The 22,722-nt window shown below is 42.7% G+C and overlaps 1 protein-coding gene across 2 annotated transcripts in view; it reads left to right on the top strand.

Annotated features, from left to right (window-relative positions):
• skila (SKI-like proto-oncogene a) overlaps positions 1-12,286 on the top strand; it is a 28,265-nt gene extending 15,979 nt beyond the window's left edge. For both annotated transcript variants that reach the window (XM_076972203.1, XM_076972204.1), the window contains 6 exons: positions 6,946-7,038; positions 7,359-7,444; positions 7,768-7,925; positions 8,243-8,463; positions 8,681-8,902; positions 9,088-12,286. In XM_076972203.1, the coding sequence (XP_076828318.1) occupies positions 6,946-7,038; positions 7,359-7,444; positions 7,768-7,925; positions 8,243-8,463; positions 8,681-8,902; positions 9,088-9,300 (993 nt within the window). In that variant the 3' untranslated portion in view covers positions 9,301-12,286. The remainder of the gene's footprint in view (positions 1-6,945; positions 7,039-7,358; positions 7,445-7,767; positions 7,926-8,242; positions 8,464-8,680; positions 8,903-9,087) is intronic.
• The last annotated feature ends 10,436 nt before the right edge of the window (positions 12,287-22,722 follow it).

Below are 22,722 nucleotides of genomic sequence, written 5' to 3'. Positions count from 1 at the left end.
GTAACATTTCCTGGACTTGGTGGACCTGTTCATTAATATCAGAAGAATAAATCAAAATATCGTCAATATATACGACTACACATCTGTGCAGCATATCTCTGAATATCTCATTAACAATAGCTTGAAACATTGAAGGTGCGTTTGCTAACCCATAGGGCATGACCAAGTTTTCGTAGTGGCCACAGTTAGTGACAAAAGCGGTTTTCCACTCATCTCCCTCACGAATCCTTATCAAATTGTATGCGCTTCAAATATCCAGCTTAGTAAAAACATGAGCCTGTCATAACTGCTCTAGCGCGGAGGGCACCAGGGGGAGAGGTAATTGTTCTTTATCGTTATGCTGTTCAGGCCGCGATAATCGATACAGGGGAGAAGACCCCCATCCTTCTTTTCCACAAAGAAAAACGCTGCAGCCGCTGAGGAGGTAGACGGCCTGATGTAGCCCAGTTTAACCGCCTCTTCTATGTAGTCCTGCATAGCCTTCGACTCAGGATGGACAGGGGTTATACTCTACTCTTTGGAGGTACTGTGCCAGGCAACAGATCGACAACACAATCCCAGGGACAGTCGGGTTGTAGGGCCGAAGCTTGAGATTTGCTAAACACATCTGTGAACATGACATAGTCCGGAGGTATATGGCTACAGACGATTGCGTCTGGACTTTCAACAGTGGTTGAAGTGCAAACGGTGGTCATATGCAACAGGCAATAAGGGCTCCATTTAGCGAGCTTGCCAGTGGACTAGGATAACACCGGATCATGCTTAGCCAACCAGGGGTAACCCAAAATAAGAGGATGCTTAGGCGAGTCTATGATGAAAAAATGGCACTAATTCGGAATGAAGTATTACCACACAAAGGGAAAGAGGGATGGCGAGTTCATTAACACTTGCCTGTCCCCGGGGGTTGCCCATCTATCACATGTATACCCAAGGTAAAAGCACTAGGACGAATGGGAATGGACATTTTGTCAACGAATGATCGATCTATAAAATTCCCCGCTGCTCCCGAATCGACTAGTGCTGTGACTAAACATGAGGTAACAGACCAGGTTAATTTAGCAGACAAGGTGAATTTACGGGTGTTGATAGGTGGAGTAGTAAGGCTACATACTGGGAGTTTTCCATGATCAGCAAGAAGGCTGCAGGTGTTTCTATAATGGCCCTTCTGACTGCAGTAGATACATAATCCCTCACGGAAACATTGTGTTCCCCCTAGGGTTAGGGTTCGACTATAGGTTTCTATAGGTTCGACTGGGGCTAGATGGGTTTTTCGCTGAGAGCCGACTAATTATCCAGACCTATGGAGAGTTGTATGAGGTCGTTTAGGGAAATGGATTCTCCCTTCAAGCCATCTCGGCCTTTAAAGCTTCGGTCAAACTCCGGCGATACACCGTGAGAAGGGCTTGATCATTCCATCCACTAGAGGCAGCCAGTGTACGGAATTGGAGGGCGTGTTCGGCAGCTGGTCTGTTACCTTGCTTGAGGCGGAGCAGTTGTTCGCCAGCATCCTCTCCTGTGGGGGTATGATCGAAGACCTCTTTAAAATGTTCCTCGAAGGTGGAGTAGGAATTCAGAGTCGGGGAATCCGATATCCAGAGTTCTGTTGCCCAGCTCAGAGCCTTACTAGTGAGCAATATGATCACAAAGGCTACCTTGGATAGGTAGGTAGGAAAGGCATGCCCCATAAGACTGAAGTATAGCGAACATTGCAAAATAAAAAACCTTTGCATAACCCCGGAGAATCGTCATACTTTTCCGGAACCGCCAATCTCACAGATGGGGTGGGTTGGATATCCGTGGGAGGACCTACCTGGAGGGGCTGGTTCAGTGCGGCCATACCCTGGACTGCCTGCGTCAAGTCCTGCATGGTCCACTCCAGTTGGTGGCGATGTTGCTCGTGAGTTCCGAGAAGAGTACCTTGTGACATCAAGGCGGTGTAGATATCGGGTGGGTCTACTGGATCCAGGGTAGTATTCTGTAACACCTGGGGGGTCAGGCTGTGAATGAGGATCCATAAGCAGAGTGTGCAAGCAGAGGTCATTTAATGACAGGAGGACAAAATATACAAAAGAGGCAAATAGCAAGGGGAGAGACAGGCTAAGGGAAGACAGCACTCTAAAAGCCAGATCAGAGGACTCGGGTGAAGTCAGGCAGAAGGACCGGAGGGCTAGGCAGGGGCAAAAGACAAAAACCAGAACGAGAAGACAATCAGAAAATTTACTAGGAATACGCTCAGTGGTCGTAAAGAGATGGCAGTACTTCGCAAGGTTAGGCTGGAGGAGATGGGCTTTAGTACTGGTTCTAATTAACCTTGACATAAAACAGCTGATTTCTAAAACTCTGGTGATTGTGACCTCTGGTGTCCAATGGAGGTAGTGACTCAAGATCTGACAGTTTCCTCCAAGTCTTTCAAGATAGTGTAATCACTCTATCCTATTAAATTACTATGTAAACTGAAATATGTCCCAACATTAGAACAATGGCTACACACCTGTAGCTATTACTTCTGTTACTATGAAGGTTTTTCAAAAATTTGTAGTCATTGAGACAAGGTACACTGGATTTATTAGGAATGGGACCATGGTAGAAGGTTAAAAATGTAATGGAATTTTACATGACTGATTAAATACAAAATTAAAATATAAAGTCGAAGTCAAATTTATTTATATAGTGCTTTTTACAACACATGTTTTCACAAAGCAGCTTTACAATCATAGGGGTCCAGATCCCTAATGAGCAAGCCAAAGGCGACAGTGGCAAGGAAAAATTCCCTAAGATGGTTGGGATTAGGAAGAAACCTCGGTAGGACCAAGCTTCAAAAGGAACCCATCCTCCATTGGGCGGCCCGCTAGCAGAAGTCCGTATTTGTGGTCCACAAGTATTTCTATAGTTATAGTTGTGGTTCTAGTTCCCAGGCCAAGTAGTCACATTCCCTTCAGTGTAGATGGTGAGCCTCAGGTAGGAGCTAGCATCAGCACGTCCTCTTGCGGCAATGGCACATCCAACCCCGGCATCAGCACATCCACCGGCAAGCCAGACCATCTCCTAGGTGCTTGTATGGAATCGTCTTGGGTAGAAGCATGCAAAAAAGATATACAATGCAGATTGAGTGTGTAGACATCAATTTGAACAACCATTGATTTAAACATACATAGCTCACGTGCCAGTGATTAGCATGTGGCTCCGGCAGGCTAATCTATAGCAGCATAACTTAAGGGAGGGACCTGGAGGTGACCACAGTCATGAGGGCTCACTGAGCCATTGCTTTCCACCCAAGTCATTGTCACAACTACAGTGATCACATGACATGGCTGGATGACAGCATCAACATCTCAGATTACCAGAAGTCTCAATGACTGGGGGCCCACGAGCTCCACACCTTCACATGTAGAATATTAACTGAAGGCTTGATTAAATAGGTGAGTCTAAAGTCGATTTAAAGATTGGAACTGTCAGACTCTCGGATTTGGAGCTGGAAGGCTATTTCATAATTGAGGGGCTTTAAAGGAGAAAGCTCTGCATCCGGCTGTGATCTTGCTAATTTGTGTAACCAAGAGAAATCCTGCATTTTGGGAGCGTAGAAGGCGAGATGGGTTATAGTATGCAATGAGTTCACTCAGATATTGTGGAGAAAGACCATTTAATGCCTTATAAGTCAACAAAATTTTTAAATCAATTCGATATTTAACCCGGAAGCCATTGTAACACTGAGAGAGCAGGACTAATATGATAGAATTTTCTAGCCCTAGGTAGACTACAGGATACAGTTAGGATACAGTTTTGAATATGAATCTTGCATTGTTTTTCTATTGAAGCTGATAAATTTGAGGATTTTGCTGTATTGGGGCATGCTTATATTCAATAAGGATTTTTTTCCATGATAGCCATTTACGCTCCATTTGCATGGCTCATTTGAGACTACACTCATACCAAGGTGTGATTCTTCTCTCACTTACTCTCTTATACCTTGTCTAAAGCTGTATGGAGATAAGCTTTGACATGCTCAGTAATACACGCTAGCCTTTCCGGCGCTGTCTGACTGTTTGTCAGATCTGGTAAAGTATCAATGAGCTCTTGACTATGGCAGTAGCTGTAATTTGGTAGCGTTTAATTTGGTAGTGGGGTGCCCATAAATACCAAGTTTATGCAAAAAGGGTCATGTAGATTTTCAAATCGGAAGTTAAAATCTACATTAAAAACTATATATAAAATCGGTGATGTAACGCGTTACTCTAGTCTTACCACTTTTTTCGGTAACGAGTAATATAACGCGCTACTATTTCCAGTCCAGTAATCAGATTAAAGTTACTTATCCAAGTAACTGAGTTACTATTTTTATTTTCCCTAGTAAAAATATATATTTTTGCTTTCTTCTTGGCTCAGTTCTACTTTTGCGTCTGACCGTAGCGCTCGACTCCGCACGTTGCGCGCGACCCTGTGAGAGCGCAAACGTGTTTTACAAGTCATTTTTTGCAGTGTCCTCCCGTAACGATATGTGGTAGTATAAAGAAATACCCCTCAAAAACAGGGGAAGGAACATTTACCTGAAGAATTTTAATGTTGCTTTGTGTTCCACGTTTGAAAAGTGCTGGAATTTTGACTAATTTTGACGTAACGTACTTTAAAATGCTTGAAATTGTAATGGTATTTCGTTTCACAACAAATAGCTGTCTGACTGAACAGTTCGCTTGTATTACGTTTACAAATAAATGTACAAATAATAATAATCTGATTACTTTTTCAAGGTAACTAAGCCATCACTGTATAAAATCTATAAAACTATAATCACCTTATCAGCTGATAGCACTATATGAGACAGGAAGTCCGAAAACTCTTACAAAAACAGGAGGACAGTAAATAGTAATTAACATAAACGCCGCTTTGTTGGTTGAGGATAAATTTGAACACAGTGAGAATGAGATTTTCAAAAGAATTAAACTTGAAGCCTGATCTTTGAGAGACACACACTCACCACCCACTTTATTGAGAACACCTTGCTAGTACCGGATTAGTACTCTTTTGCCTTCAGAACTGCCTTAATCCTTCATGGCATAGATTCAACAAGGTACTGGAAACATTCTTCAGAGAGTCTGGTCCATATTGACATGATGGCATCACGCAGTTGCTGCAGATTTGTTTCCATGATGCGAATCTTCCGTTCCACCACATCCCAAAGGTGCTCTGTTGGGTTGAGATCTGGTGGTTGTGGAGGCCATTTGAGTACAGTGAACTCATTGCCTTGTTCAAAAAGCCAGTCTGAGATGATTTGCACTTTGACACGGCGCATTATCCTGCTAGAAGTAGCCATCAGAAGATGGGTATATTGTGGTCATAAAGGGATGGATATGGACAGCAACAATACTCAGGTAGGCCGTGGCGTTTACATGATGCTCAATTGGTACTAATGGGCCCAAAGTATGCCAGGAAAATATCCCCCACACCATTGCACCACCACCACCTGCCTGAACCATTGATAAAAGGCAGGATGAGACTCATCAGACCAGGCAACGTTTTTCCAATCTTCTATTGTCCAATTTTGGTGTGCCTGTGCAATTTGTAGCCTCAGTTTCCTGTTCTTAGGTGACAGGACTGGCACTTGGTGTAGTCTTCTGCTGCTGTAGCCCGTCCGCCTCAAGGTTCAACATGTTGTGTTTTCAGAGATGCTCTTCTGCATGCCTCGGTTCTTACTGTTACCATTATATCAGCTTGAACCAGTCTGGCCATTCTCCTCTGACCTCTAGCATCAACAAAGTATTTGCCCCCACATAACTGCCGGTGACTGGATATTTTCTCTTTTACGGACCATTCTCTGTAAAGCCTCTGTAAATATTGTGCAAATCCCAGTAGATCAGCAGTTTTTGAAATACTAAGAGCAGCCCGTCTGGCACCAACAACCATGCCACGTTCAAAGTCACTTAAATCACCTTTCTTCCCTATTCTGATGCCCGGTTTGACCTGCAGCAGTTCGTCTTGGCCATGTCTACATGCATAAATACATTGAGTTGCTCCCATGTGATTTGCTGATTCGACATTGGCGTTAATGAGCAGTTGGACAGGTGTACCTAATAAATTGATGAGTGTAAGCTGTTGATTTAATTTTTGGTAATTGCTTACCTGGATACTTTCTTTAAAACTCTCTAGTGTGTATATCGGTCACTGTACCTAGATTAATGAAATGTAATAGTGCCTAAGCAGGTGTGTCACAAATTTTTCAGCTCCTGATTCTACCTTTATATTGCTCATTGTTCATGTTTTATAATACACATGCTTTCATTTTAAGTTGAGATGACCAACATTTTAAATTGATAAACAGCAAATAAATAGAATATTAGAAATACTTGGATTGCTCTTTGAGAACAATGTAATGTATTAGATTGAGCTTCCCACAACACACAACTTCTCACTTGCCTCTCAACTTTTACCTGTTTCTGTATCTCGTTATCTCTTCTCGTCCTCTGTCTACTTCACTCTGAACCTCTACCCTTCTCTCCCTCTTTTTCACTCACATTCCTCACACTCACATTCCTAGATGTTTGACTTGCTGTCTGTTGGTTGTTAGATGAAACTAACAATATTTTGAATGCAGTCCTGGTTGTAGATTGCATTGACGTGTGTGTGTGGGCACTGTGGGATATGCATGGGGCTTTCAAAAAAAAGCAGCAGATGTACCCATAGCAAACCTTTATCTCTGTGAGAGGTCTCTGTTCACTTCTTGAGGGCCTACAGAGAATTGCAGTGCTGACTGGTGTGCAGTGGGAGACACGGGGAAGGACTCCTTTTGTAGCAGTATGTTGAAGGGCAGAGACCTCATCCTGCAGACCTCTGATACTGCCCCTTCGGTACTTTCTTCTGAAACCTGGAGCTGTTCAGAGGAGTAATTCAGGCTTCCTTTTCTACTGTGTGTGCGTGTGCTTGTGTGTGCAATTGTGGATGCATGTCTTTTAGAAGGTACTGGATAACGATGGCCAGGTGAGGAAGTCCAGTCCAGACCTGTGCCCGGCCAGTCATAAAGCATGTGATAAAGAGAAAGACAGAAAGGTATTAACAACACATGCACATGCACTGAGTGTCCCTCATCCCTGCTCTGCTTTAAATTAGACGATGCTTTAAAATCCAAAACCATGTTATAAAATGGCATATCTAAAATATGTACTTAATGTAGTCAGAATGTTGCAAGTTATGCTGTAGTCAGAGTATGCCACACATTTCTTCGAGACGGCGTCCTTGACAGCGATGTGTAAATGCTGCTTTATAACATCTAAGCACTCCCTTTTACATGCAGACCATATTTGCATCCACACATATTAACGTGTTCTTATATCGATGTGTATTATTATATTACTGTGTGTGCTGTGCAGGGTAAAGACCAGTCTTCACTGGGGTTCTGCCATCTATTTTCTGATATCAAAGAGGAGGCTGGACATGCTGCAGTCATCCATCCCAGGTATGGTAGCTTTCCCAGCATGCATTGGGGCCTGGGTGTAATGCACATGTTGGAGTAACACCAGGGTTTATAGCATTTTCATAATTCTCTGCAGTAGTCACAGTTCATGTTTAATCCACACTCAAGCAAGCAGTGAGAAGCAGTGAGAGTCGTTTAGCACAACTTACCTGTTTGCCACCGTTTTATGTGCATTTCAACATTCTTATTTCTATACTGCTGCTAACTGATGTATGCGCGTGTGTGTGTGTGTGTGTGTGTGTGGGTGGTTGTGTGTGTGTGTGTGGGTGGTTGTGTGCATGCTTGCATGCTTGGATGTGTTGCAGCTACTACCTATACCCATACGATAAGGTGGTAGCGCCCAATGTGTCTCTGCAGAAGGATGGAGAGGTGGAGGTGGAGGTTGGAGTAGAAATGTTGGGTGCCCTGATTAAACAGCACTACAACAGGAAAACTCACAGCCATGACCGCTACACAGGCTCCGGTCAGCACCAGCAAGCACATATTCTCTATCTCTCTATCTAGCTCTCACACTCTCACTTTCTCTCTCTCTCTCTCTCTCTCTCTCTCTCTCTCTCTCTGTGTGCATGTAGGGACGTGTGCATGTGCGTGTTCATCATCACGTGATCTTAATCACTGAATTGTGGAGGATACTGTGGCTTTGTTACATCTCTGCATTTCTTCACTTCCACACAAAACCATCACAAACACCCACTCGGGCCGTGCACATGTAAGCTTGTGTGCGCATGTTTGTGTGGGTGAGAGAACCCCCCCCACCTCATACCTTCCTTCCTCCCCCAGATCTCCACGTGACTTCCTCCTCTTATGGAGAGGAGGCTAAATCTGGCAACATGGATGAAATGCGGCAGCGCAGCCTGCCTCCTCTGGCCGTTACCTTGGAGACGGGTTCTAGCGGGAAGGAGGATGACAAGGAGCGTATCGTTCTGGAGATCATCCAGATGTACAGCAGACAGCAGGAGAAGCTCAACACCACCCTGCACAGGCAGCAGCAACTGGAGATGGTAAGATTACCTACAGCGCCGCATTTGCAACCTCGCTTGCTACACCCCACCTCTAGAAAACTCCTCCCTGTGGAAGACAGAGGTGGGGGGAGGGTGGAGATACTACAGCCGCACTGAGCAGGCAGGGAAAACTAGATGCCAGCCCAGAGTGAAAAGGGTTTGTGCTCTTGGGTTAATGTGTGTGTGTGTGTGTGTGCGCGCGCGTGCATGCGTGTAGGAGCTGGAGGCCATGCGTGGAGGTGAAGCTGCCCGGCTCAGGCAGCTGTCCGTGGAGCACAGCGAGCTGCAGAGTGAGTTGGAGGCCGTTCATACTGAACATGCGGAGAAGCTGGGCGAGGTGCAGCAGGAGCAGAGGGAGCTGGAGCAGCGGCTGGAGCAGCTTAGACAGCAGGGCTGCACCTGCCAACCCCGCGAGCAGGAGCCCCAGTACACTGCCCAGGTACACACACGCACAACAGCTGTGTTCACACTACAGAGTGGAGGGGGCCTAAATTAAACATTTTCTTCATAGATCTTTTTTCCAAAGCAGATCACAAATAAAGCCTGTAGGCTTGTGCGATCATGCATGTATGTATATACGTGTGTATAAGCCTCTATATGCCTCTCTCTCTGTCTCTCTATCAGCTGTGCGAGTTGCGGTGTCGCCTGGAACAGGCGGAGATGGAGCGTCAGCAGTTGCAGGATGAGCTGCAGCGTGAGCGAGAGGCTCGTGAGAAGCTGGAGCTCTTGATCTCTCAGCTACAGAAGCAGATAATGCAGTCAGCCAGCAGGGGGTGCACAAGCCCCCAGAACCTAGCCAACACCACCTCGCCTACTCTGGAGGCCACGTCCTGCTAAACACCTTCTTACCTGACGCCTCTGCTCATATTGCTTCAGGCACACACCTGCACACCCTGCCTGTAGCTTGAACACCAGCTCCCTGCGTCCCAGACATGAGCAGAACAATACTGTGCAGGAAAGAACTGACTGAGTGGGCATGATGCTTGTTTTTTACGTTTCAGGACTTAATACCTGTTTTATAATTTAACATTGCTTAGAATGTATTGTATTACTGTTTTGTTTATTTTTTTTGACCAATTCTTAGACAGTATTTAAACTTTGTAAATGTTTAATTTATAGTATTTCTGATGGGCTGTTTGTGGACAGAGAGGAGTTCTTATCAGAGCCCCTCCTCTTCCTGTCCTCCCATGCTTGTGCTTTTTGTTTGAGTCTGTGAGACAGATTGTTGCTTTGGTGACTAGGGGAGATTGGCATGGTGGAAACTAACTGGACTCTTAAATGCCACCTGCGAGCTAAAATGGCTGCCACTGGGCTCTTAACCCACAACAAGGAAAATGCGTCCTTCTGATTCTGTTTTGACATTTCAGTGCAAAATGAACTATTACAGCCATTGTGATTTTCATTAAAGTGGAAACAGAACTCAAAGACTACAAGTTTGAGGAGCCCCTCCAAGAGGTCACCCAATTTCAGATGATAATCTGACCTCTAATTTCCCTTTTCCTCCCTCTTCTCCTCAGCATCTGCTGCCTGCTGGTGATCAGATGTATCCTGTATGTTTTTATACTTGTTAGCAGCTCTTCTAGTGCATCAAACTCCAGTCACACCGTCATACAGAGATGCACACATGCATGAAGACACTTGTTCGCCTTCTACTGGGCAAAAACATACAGTGTACTAGTTCAGTAGTTTCTGTACAACACCAAGACAAAGCATGTAAGCACATGCAATATGAAACTAGATGGTCATCAAAATCTCTCATGATAATGCTAATTATATACTTATTGTGTTTGGTGCAGTACAGTGTGAACTAATACTGTGTATGTTACCATAGTGATACACTGACTAGAGTGAAGGGCAGAACGGTGTCTGATGAACATGAACAGACCAAACATGGAGGGGAGTGCGGTTGGAGCCATTCTGCCTGGGTTGGCTTCAAGTGAGTGGGGCAGAGATACTGTCTGTAGGAGGGGTAACGAGGAGGATCCTGCCACCACCCTGCCAGACCAGGAGCACGTGGTGAGGAGACGGTTCTGTAAGGTGCCAGGCAACAGTGGAGACAAGCATGAGCTCGTCTTCCTCTTGTGCCCTTTGCGAACATTCCACTGTGCCCCCTTCAGAAACTAATCACAGCTAGTCCTGACTCTTGGCTAGTTCAGTCATCAGCAGGCCAGAATCTTAACACGCCAACTTCATAAAGCAAAAAAAAAAGAAAAAAAGTCTTTAATCAGCTATACTGTACAAAGGTTCTTTGCATTTGTTTAAAAGAGATAAAGGATCAGAATTATTTAATGATTTACCTAATAAAGATTTATATACACTTTGTACATATAGTAGTCTTTAATATATTACCTTATCTAAAACATCTAAAAGGATTAAATAGATGCCATAAGGAAATAGTATACAGCAGAGACAGATACAGCAATGCAGCACACTTAATCCACAGAAGGGAACAATGTACAGTGTTTCAGAACCTCCCTGTGTGTGTGTGTGTGTGTGTGTGTGTGTGTGTGTGTGTGTGTGTGTGTGTGTGTGTGTGTGTGAATTTTTGCTGCTTGCAAAGATTGATGGACTGCTCAAGTCTGATGTTGAAACTTTCGCTGTTCCCATTAATGACTAATTTGCATTTACAAAATAGAAGCATTGACCTTTTTTTCTTGTGAGAGAGTAAAGAATAACATGCATGTATTGTTAGTAATGATGCTTTGGTCTTTTTTTCCCTCACATTCAAGGTTTGAGTTGTTCTAAAGAGCAGAAAGGCTGTTTTAGTACTTGTGTGAGTACAGGCTTTTGAGGTCATGTCTGTTTCCAGAAATGTTTGTAGTGAGATCTGAAGGGGAGAGAGAAATACACAGAGAGACTAATCCACATCTACCTAATGGACCATGTCCGAGAGACACGTGTGCGTGCATAGGTGTATGCCCTGTGGTACAGGTTCACAGAGTTTAGCTCTCACATCTCAGATGGCTGATTGTTTGCTCCAATATCAGATCAAATCAGTATTCAACTTCTGTAGCAGTTTGTCTAATGCCATCTTCCATAATTTGAGGGTATTTAAATGTGTTTCTGAAGCTTTACACAGTGAACATTTAGATTTTTTGAAGTGAAGACATAATTTGTATTTTGTACAAACTGGAGTGGCCCCATTGTAGAACACCATGTTATTACGCTGCATGGCACACACAAGTGCTCGCACAACCTTCAGATTATCACCTTGAACACCTCTGGAAGCAGAAAGCAGATATTTATTTGCATATTGTATAAAAGGTGTTCTCTATGCTCTATAGGTTATATGGAAAGGCTTGATATAATTATCAAAGATATACCCTGACAGAAAGAAAATGTTATAGTACTTTTTTGCGACTTCTTTCATTTGTAAAGAAAAAAAAAACCAAAAGATAAAAACAAAGGTTTGTTAAGATCCTGCTCTGCCACATGTTTTCTCCACATCTAAAACAGTATTTCTTGGGATAGTTTCAGATTTAAAAGAATTTCCTAATTAAGTTTAACACAAACCTCTTTATCATGTGAAAATGTGTTTTGTTTACTGCTTTTGGTAAACATTGGGGTTGCCAATTCAGCAGTGATGAAGAGTTTGAATTTGCATGAATGAGATGCTCTTCTCCTACCTCATGTTGTGATATAAAATGTTTTTAAACAGATGACACTTCAGTTTGTCATGAGTGATGGTTACTAGTTAAATACACCTACATGCTTTTAACGAAAACCTTGGTTGTATGTAGTGTTTTTATTTCCCATTACAGACTTTGTAATGATGCCTTATATAGGCAATGAGCTTGTATTAAATTCAAGTTCTGTACTGTCATCTCTCACTGTCTAAGGTTTTCTTTCTGCCTCTCGGTGAGTTTATTGGTAAAGGACCTAAGGTTGCAGCTTTCCTAAAACAGTAATCTGAGATTTGAAAAGGGTGTTTGAAGTGCCATGCGTGAATGTCAGTTCTCCTCATTCATATGTTGATGTGTATAGGTTGGTGTTAGCAATCATTGACTAGGGCCTATTGCAAATATAACTGATGTTCTCAATCTCAACCAAATGTAGCCAAAAAATAATTTGTAATAATATAGAATCATTAATAATGTTATATCTGTATATTGTGTATTTATGCATGCACAAAATACATAATTTTGTTCTCAGGCCAACAATTGGGTGATTAATCTTTATAGATATTATTGGTAATCATATTTTGGTAGTCATAATTGCTTGCAGTAGTGGTAACTTCAGGTCTTTTTGCTGATGCTACATCAACAGGCTCCTTGCTTCTAGGAGTACCACTAACCTTAGCTTACTGCTCCTGTCCTGTAAAAGACTATAAAGAAGAGTTTTCGTCTAGAGGAGACAAAATAATGGACCAAGATCTCTGCTACTTAAGGGAACAGCAATGTATGTAGACAGGCAATGTTACGAAGCTGATGGAAAGCAGACTTGCACAAGGACTGTAAATGTTGTTGAAGAGATAACAAATGTTACCAAGAGCAAGTTCAGAGTTGGAAAGTGAGAACACAACTGATTTAGTGCCAAAGAGCATAAATGTTTTTATGTGCATATAGAAGGAAGAAGATTCTAAACACTGGACGAGATGGTATTATTATCCATTGTGCCATTAGATGTTAAGTCACATGAGTTTCCTTGATGGTAAGAGAGACATAGGGATTGTCTATGTCAATTTAGGACACATCATCAGTATTGTTCCTTTGCAACGGGGTGTTTCGGCCTTTCAACACTACCAGACATTTAACTGGATGGTGCGGATTTAGGGGTTTAGGGCAGGAATAAAGCCTCAAACTCTCACTCCTCTTTGTCCAGACTGGTCAAATATTAAGAGCTAGTGGGAAGGAAAACATGTTTTACCCAGAGCAACCCACTCTCTCATTCTCATTCTCTCTCTCTCATTCATTCTCATTATCTCTCATTTTCAATTCAATGGTGCTTTATTGGCACGAAATGTATGTACATTTGTATTGCCAACGCATAGAGTACATACAATGGTAAAATATAATAAAATAACAGTAAATTAGAATAATAATAAAGTAAAATAATGGCTATATTGTCGTTACAATTATCCACCACTGCTTCCGTAACTGACATTTATAATAATAGTTTTGAAAAATAGTAGACTCAAACACTGGATGAGATGGTATATAGGACATCCTCAGTAGTGTTCCTTTGAATCAGGGGGTGTTTCGGCCTTTCAACACTAGACACCCTCATCAAAGGTGGCCAGCTACAGGGTGATCAAGCCTGAGTTTGTGTCCTATACCCAATCACAAGTCCAAAGGACTATGCACGGCAGGGGCGTCCACTCCCCTGAGTCAGGCTTGGAACTGACCGCATACCTTGGTCCCCCAACTCCTGGATTTGGAGAAAGGGTGTGGGGTGGCTATTCGCTAGTGATTGGGATTGAGCCCAGCAGGGGTCCTTCCACTTCACCCAGATCCAACGGCTGCTTCTTTTGGCTGCTTCAGACATGGATTTGATTGTCTGTCGCAGTGCCTGTCTTTGAATACCAAGGTCTTTTGAAAGCATGATGGTAGAAGTGGCCACAAAACCTCTGCATCCTACTTCCACTGGGTAGACTTGCGCATTCCACCCTCGTTGTCTTGCGTCTGCAGCCAGCTCTGTGTAGCGCAGCCTCTTGCGCTCGTAGGCCTCTACTGTTGAGTCCTCCCATGGGACCGTAAGCTCAATGATGTTAACAGCTTTGAGTGAGGGAGACCAGAGTACCAAGTCTGGTCTGAGTGTTGTAGCTGCTATCTCTGGTGGGAAGATCAGTTGCTGGCCAATGTCAACAAGCATCTTCCAATCCTGAGCCAGGGCCAACTTTCCAAGTTTTGGCTTAGTTGGGAGGTGTTTGGGCTGTAGCTGTCCCTCTCGAATAAATGTTCGAGATTGGATGGAGTTGGATACTGACCTAGGTGAGGAGTTGATGTTGGATCTCCTCATCTCCAGAGCTGCTGCCAAACTTTTGAGGACCTGGTTGTGCCTCCAGGTGTAGCGCCCCTGTGTGAGGCTGGTCTTACACCCGGTCAAGATGTGCCTAAGAGTTGCTGGAGTTGGACAGAGGGCACAGGTTGGGTCTTCCCCATACCAGTCCTGGAGGTTTTTTGGAGATGGTAGCTCATCGTACGTTGCTCTGATAATGAAGCTTATGGTGCTTGCCTCCATTTCCCAGAGCTGCCTCCAGCTTAGTGCTCTCCTCTCATGGAGCTTTGAAAATCTACTTCCAGAATAATAAACAGAGTATTAAGAATGCGGTGGTTAACCATATCAAAGCAGCAGTGAGACCGAGAAGCAAAAGAAATAGAGGCAAAACCCATATCTGGGGATAGGATATATATATATATATATATATATATATATATATATATATAGGTACAAAGGTAAAATATGGTGTCCCACAAGGATCTGTACTGGGCCCTATATTATTCTCATTGTATATGCTACCGCCGGGCACCATCATTCATAGGCATGGTATTAGCTTCTATTGCTATGCAGATGATACTCAGTTGTATATTTCTTCTAATCTGGATGATATCAATACTATACTCAAGATTGAGAACTGCGTCCAGGACATTAAAAACTGGATGGCATCTAATTTAACTAAATTCCGATAAGATTGAGGTGCTGATTCTTGGGCCCAAAGCTGCTAGAAGCAATTGGGCTGATATTCCCCTGACCTTAGATGGCTTTTCAGTAACACCTAAATCCACCGCAAAAAGCTTAGCTGACACTATTGATTCGGATCTTGCATTTGACACACATATGCATTTTTCCATTTACGTAATATCGCCAAGCCGAGACACTTACATTAGCTGATGCAGAGAAGCTGGTCCATGCTTTTGTCTCGTCAAGATTGGACTACTGTAATGGTCTTCTAATTAGATGCTCTAAAGAAACTACAACTTGTACAAAATGCTGTAGCTAGAGTTCTAACTAAGGCTAGAAAATTCGATCATATTAGTTCCACTCTCATGGCATTACACTGGCTTCCGATTAAATATCGAATTGAGTTATAAGGTGTTAAATGGTCTTGCTCCACAATATCTGAGTGAACTCATTGCTTACTACAACCCATCTCGCCCTTTGCGCTCCCAAAATGCTGGATTTCTCTTAGTTTCAAAAATTATTAAGACTACAGCCAGAGGAGGAGCTTTCTCCTTTAAAACCCCTCAGTTGTGGAATAGCCTTGTAGCTCCAATCTGAGATTCTCACACAGTTCCAATCTTTAAATCTAGACTTAAGACTCACCTATTTAATCAAGCCTTCAGTTAATATTCCCCTTGTGAAGGTGTGGGGCTCGCGGGCCCCCAGACGTTGAGACTTCTGGTAATCTGAGATGTTGATGCTGTCATCCAGCCATGTCATGGCATCACTCTAGTTGTGACAATGACTTTGCTGGAAAGCAATATCTCAGTGAGCCCTCATGACTGTGGTCACTTCAGAACCCCTCCCTAGTTATGCTGCTATAGATTAGCCTGCCGGAGCCACATGCTAATCACTGGCACATGATCTATGTATGTTTAAATTAGGGGTGGGCACAGATTAATTTTTTTTAATCTAGATTAATCTCACTGAAATCTTGAAATTAATCTAGATTAATCTATATTAAAATGGCTCATTCAGAATATACGTGCTACCCAATTAATGACTAAAAGTCAGTCTTTGAGGGTTTCTTAATACAGAGGGTGCATTAGACCAGGGGCTCATCCTGTTTCCAAAATGCATCAATGACTGCTTGAGAAAACTGTTCTACTTTGATACTTGAAGAAAAAAAACATGCTCAATAAAATGTAGGCTACTCATGTTCAACGGTTTATTCAGTTAAACATGAAAATAGTACTGTATAATAGTACTGTAAATAGTAGCTACTGTCTACATACTTTAAGAGGGCATATTCAGTCAGACATGAATTTGTAAGCCTACATACATACATGTTTATACAGCTAAACATGTAAGCCAACATTTAGTACATTTAATCTGTTTTCAATGGCGGCGACTCTTCCCCTGGGCTGCATCAGTGCTTGACCCAGCGTCAGCAGCATTAGCAAACGGGTATTTTGCATTTAAATGGAACATCAGACTGGTAGAACTCCTACAATAAACTAATTCCGCGTTGCACAAGGTGCAAAGAACTTTAGTTTTGTCAATGTCTCCATTAGGAAGCTTCTTAAAAAGCACACGTGCGATTTGTTGTGGGTGGTAATTCACAGGTTTGAAAACTCGTTCTCGCCCCCTACTGTGGAATTTGGTTAGGAATACACCCGAGCTAAACTATCAAGGTGAAAGTCATCATAGTTTGCTTACCTATTACCCAGTTCCCAACCCAACTTTAATAGATTAATGGCAATATTTTTTATATCACCCGATAAGATTATCAAATTATCGAACGCCGTTAACGCCGATAACGGCCCACCACTAGTTTAAATCAATGGTTGTTTAAATTGATGTCCACACACTCAACCTGTATTGTATATCTTTTTGTGGCTCTTTGCCTGGGGGGTGTTCCAAGAAGCGGGTTAAACGAGAAAACCTGGGTAAGTTAACTCAGAGTTCACGGAAACTCGAGGTTTTCCGTTCCAGAAACCGAGCTTAGAGAGAACCGGAGTCAGTTACTATAGCAACTTATGCTCTGAAGCTAACCTGCTCGCTGGCAGGTTAACTTGGACCTGACCCAGAGTCACAAACACGTCATCATGATGTGTCCTTTCCTCGAAGATCATGTGGCTATTAAAACTCAGTTTATTCGCTGAGTTCTTCGTCGGGAACGCCTTATAAAACCCCGAATAGACATAGGCCTACTATCATTTTCGGATTATTTTTTAATGAACGTTATCGTTTTTCAGCACAATCCAATACTTACATCAATAAAATTATTAAGCGTCACATTTCAAATATTACACATCGCGGATCAGCCCTAAATTCTCTCCAGATTGTTATACATCGCTCTTCGTTTTTTGCTAGTGGAAGTTTTTTTTTATAGTGTAGAAGATGCGGGATCTGTCAGCAAAGCTACTGTATGTCGGTCTGTCCAAAAACTATGTCTGGCATTAAATTGACTAGTGCCCAGTTTTGTGGTGTTTCCTGGGCATAAGCCAGTTATGGACATCAAAGAGGAATTCCACAGCATCGTTGGTTTGTCTTTAATTCACACGGACAATAAAGAAATTAAGCAAAGGAGAAGCAGTATATAACAAACTTAATTCCATTTACATTTTAAGGATTTCCTAGAGTGGTTGGCTGCATTGATGGAACCTACATATGCTACCTATTCCAGCACCATTAGAACATGAAGGCGATTACATAAACAGAAAATCCATCCATAGCATTAATGTACAGGTACTAACCTTTATAATACTTAATGAATAATGTACTTATCTTTAATGGTAACAAAACTAACGTAGCTATTGCCACCAGCCACTTTCCCTCAAACTGGACATATATAGACTTACCTCCCCCTAGGGCTGGACCCGAATATTCGGATATTCGGTCATTGAGTAGGTATTCGGTTTTTAATTTTGGTATTCGGATATTCGTGTTTTTTTTTCTTAGCTCCGCCTCACTCTAACGTTACAGTTCCGTTCAGGTTAATGGCGGTATATGAGAGGCAAAATGCATTAGGTATTAGGTATTTTTAATGTGTGTGCTCCGTTATTAAATTTGGCGTTTGTTTAGGCTTCCCTGTAATCTATAATAATTTAATATTGATTTCTTTTGAAGTTATTAAATGTTTGTTGTTTACAGAATGTTTCTCCCCACGTCTCATGTCTTTTTTGTGTTTCCCCCCGGATTTTTTCGCTGCGCACATCGGCCCAGTGTCCGCGGTGGCTGCTCCGCTGCGCAAGCCGGCCCAGTGAATAGCTGTGTTTTTGTGTTTTAGTACTTGGGTTATACTTGAAACAAAAAAAATCGTTTGTCCAGAAAGTATTTTATATTCTTAAACATTGTTAATTATATTACAGTGGACGAAAGTCATTGTAAACTGTGTTGTTGTTGGCTGATTTCAGTTTAATGATGTGCAGTGCGTAGCTAAATAGCTGTTTTTTGTGGTTTTGCACTTAAGCGGGAGGGGGGCCATAACACTGGTGATGGAGTTCAGCGCTATTTTCAATATTTTCAATAGCGCTGAAATAAATGCTCCGGTTTAAAATGAATTCTCCCGTCAAAATTAAGAAATATTTTTAACAATTCTGGGTCCGGATGGGATGGCATTTGGGTCCGTATACAGTTAATCAGGAATGAGATTGGGTCCGGACATGACTGCGTTCGGGTCCGGATCAGGACCGCGGTCCGCCAGTTGCCGACCCCTGGTTTAGAAACTATTTTATATTATTAATATAATCCGTTTTTAATCCGTCTTATTTAAAAACGAAGCTTCGGATATTCGCTTCGAAACAGTGCCGAATATCCGGAGCTCAAAAAACGCTATTCGGGCCAGCCCTACCTCCCCCTGACTATATCTCAGATTTGCCACCAGTCCAGAGACCAGTCCACCAGCCCTTTGGCACCATGCAGCATGCACTTTATCCCTGTCCCATTTACCTACCTCACACACACTGTACATACTGTACTTATATTTTTATATTTCATACCTTATACTGTTATCTATTTTACATTTTTTTACCTTGCTTATTTAATGTCTATTGCCTGGCTTGCACCCTGACCGTCTTGCACTATGTTGTCCTGCACTATGTTGTATGTAATTGCTGCTGTGATATTTTGTAGTATGTAATTGCACTGAGGCCTAGCCTAAAAGTGTTTCATTGTGCTGTACAACCCTGTTTCAGCATAATGATAATAAAGTTGAATTGAATTGAACTGACCGTTCTCCCCATCAAGATCATATGTGATGCTTCCCACCTCATCACAAATGTTGAAGCCAGATGGCCAGGATCCGTGTATGATTCCACACTGTACAACAAATCTGAATAGAGTAGGCCTGAGGTAGTGCAGTGTAATAGTTAAATCATTGCAAACCCTAGTTGTGATTATAGGACACTATAGCCCTATCCGGACGGGATTAGTTTTTCAGGGGGACGTCTGTGAAAAATATTTCACCCTTGTACTCAGTGATAAAACTCTTGCATCCGGACAGCAATTGAAAAAACAGGAGGACCCGCGAGTTTTTGGCTTTCTCGGTCACATGACATCGCCTTGTCACGTGATAGCATGTTTAATAATGTCACACTGCCAACTCTGATGATTCCTTTTTAACTTTTAACTTTACTACTGTTCAGTTCAGCATTTAAGATCTCCGTTTAAGTTAAGCTATTTTGTTAAACCAATACAGAAAACACATTATAAAAAATCGCTAATGAATGTAAATAGTTAAATAAATCCGTTAAATAAAATAAAATAAATCCATTAAAAAATCCAGTAAATCCATTTTCGCTCGCCGCTGTCTTTACGTGGATCTCCGTGAAAACGCGCGCCCAACGTGTAACTACGGTGCGTGGCAGTGGACATATAGCTGTTTTATTAAACGCGAGGTGATGTCTGCATGTATAAACTCAGACATGTGGATCCGGACGGGACTAAAATTACCAGACGACCACGGAGTACAGCGAAAAACAGTAGGTAATTCCGCCTGTAATTTTCTCTGAGGACGTCTGAGAAAAACACGGACATGCTCGTTCCGGACGGGATTAAAATCACAGAGGACCCCCGTAAAAGAGAAAATTACCCCAGGACCCCCTGAGAAACTAATCCCGTCCGGATAGGGCTTATGACGGCCTCCTTCATGGAGACAGAGGGTATCCCTGCCTGTCCTATAGGCCTACCTTATGACTCCCTATTCAGATCCTGCACCTGGACCACAGTCCCGCTACAATCAGGCCCACAGCAAAACCAGGGCAAGAATTTAAATGACCCTAGGAATCCTCGAGGCCAGGTTCCAGTGCCTGAAGGGGCTCAGAGTAACCCCTGATAGGGTGTGCCACATAATAATGGCATATGTGGTATTACACAACATTGCAACCAGTGCCGTTTCAAGGTATTTGGGGGCCCCAAGCAAAGACACCAACCGGGGCCCCCCCCAACCTAAGTATGTCCGGGAAAACCGGGACAGGCATGTGAAAACCGGGACAGTCCCGGGAAAACCGGGACAGGTGGCAACACTACCCGGGACGTATATTGTTTTTAGCCTACCTGCTGCTAAATTACACCATTTGTACAGGTAGGCCTAATTTATCCAGTGTAACTCATCACTTACCACTGTCTTGTGTTTTTTTGTGTTCCTCTTCCTTCTTTTGTTTTCTCTTTTGGCTTCCTGATGGATAAATTCGCTTCATGGTTAAGTTTCATATTTGCCGGCGTCTAAAACTTGGCTGTCTGCCAGGACAGTGTCTGCCTGCCTTCAGCAGCTTGTGGGAGGGGCCCCCTTAAGGGGGATTCTGAGAACAGTGTCATTGCTCATGACTTTGAGAATGTAAAGGGGGGCTCACATAGTTTGTCGCTGCATTTAATTCTTAACCTGTTGTTGTCTGGGGGCCCCAGGCCAGCTTGGGGCCCCAAGCAATTGCCTGGTTTGCCTGCCCCATCGCGACGGGCCTGATTGCAACCATCCAGGAAGTGCGACAGCCTACCATCTTTGACATGCCCACAGATGAGGAACCTTACATGCATGTGGGTGACAACAGAGATGGTGGAGTTGTCAGAGACTCCAACTGCAATCACTGCTTTCCACATTAAATCATGCACCACCACCCACCCCACCCCACCATCCACCCTGTAACCTTTTAATATACATTACAGTCAAATTCACTGTTATGTTTCATTATTTCATTTTTCTTGTAAATAAATATATTTTAGAATATATTTTAAGAATAAGATATAGTTATATACAACCATACCACTTTGTACTATATTCTTATACTTCATTTTTATCTGATGCCATGTGTGTTTCACACCACTCAGATTAGACCTGGAATCAGTAAGTGTTCAATTAAAAAATATTTAAAAACTCAATACAGTATTATAAAGGTGGAGAAAATAATAATATAATCGCACCCTTCTGCTAAATATAAAAATATCATTTTCACTCACGCATTAACTCTGTTGGCAATTCTTTGACATGCTGACTGTCTTTTTCTAGCAGCTACAGCAGTATTACATTTACGTTTAATAATATCTAAATATTCTGCATACGCAGTCATTAATACTCCTAAGCTACAGTGGTGTGAAATACGATGCTCGGCTGATTTTCGCGTTTAAGTCCATGATAAATCCTATTTATCTGCGTTCCATTAAGAATGCCTTTTATAGTTCCGCGTGAACGCGCTTCTGTCTGGGTCAACCTACTCAGAGTTGAGCGCATGGACGTAATTTTGATTTCAAAAGTGGGGGGGGACATGGATTCGTCGCTATTTAAATATTTGGTTTTAACCGTAAAAACTGGGGGGGACCAAAGCCTGCTTTTGAAAAAGTGGGGGGACATGTCCCCCCCGTCCCCCCCCAAAATTACGTCCGTGGTTGAGCGACCCTGATTACTTTAACTCCGATCGGCCGTTTTGGAACCGACAACTCAGAGTTCAGGGTTAAGTTTAGAGTTTGTTAACCCCGCTTTCTGAAATACCCCCCTGGTTTCATGCGGCTCCCCAGCTGGTCCACGCTCTCACCTGCACAAACGGTCTGTGGCCCGGTTACCTCATCAGCTCTGAGGGCGACACACTGCTACATCTTCGTGGTGCGCGGTTTGTTTACAAGCATAGCGAGCCTCTAATACTTTTAAAACCGGCGTAGTGGAAAACACGCATTTGACTGTCTTCACACGAGTTACTAATTCGCCAACTACTGGCGATCGATCGATCGCGATATAATTAGGGGTGACCTGCAATAGCCGCTGATTCGACTATAGTCGACTATGAACGTCATAGTCGAATGTACCATTCTAACTGCATGGGGGTGCCCAAGGATGCAGCTAATCATTAGTTGTTACATGAAATGTCTTTGTTTTCGTTATATATAGCCTTTTGTCAAATAAAATCAACCTAATTTCTGTTAATAAATATTTAAAAAATGATGTTTGCGCATTAACAATAGGCATCTTCTTTACTACACATTAATAAATCACACCCTGCAGTTGCACAATCCAAACGAGCGGAGCTGAACACGCTACAGAATACGCAGCATCTGCCGAGATTATAATGGCTACTAAAAAACTTCAAAAGTATTTTGAAAAAGATCAACGTCTTTCATTTCACACGACAACAACCAGCATGGCATACCATTTAAAACGCGTAAGGCGAA

This window comes from Brachyhypopomus gauderio, chromosome 14 (assembly GCF_052324685.1).
Source record: "Brachyhypopomus gauderio isolate BG-103 chromosome 14, BGAUD_0.2, whole genome shotgun sequence".
Taxonomy (NCBI): Eukaryota; Metazoa; Chordata; class Actinopteri; order Gymnotiformes; family Hypopomidae; genus Brachyhypopomus; species Brachyhypopomus gauderio.
Note: the sequence above shows the minus strand (reverse complement) of the source record. Positions and strands in the feature narration are given on the sequence as shown.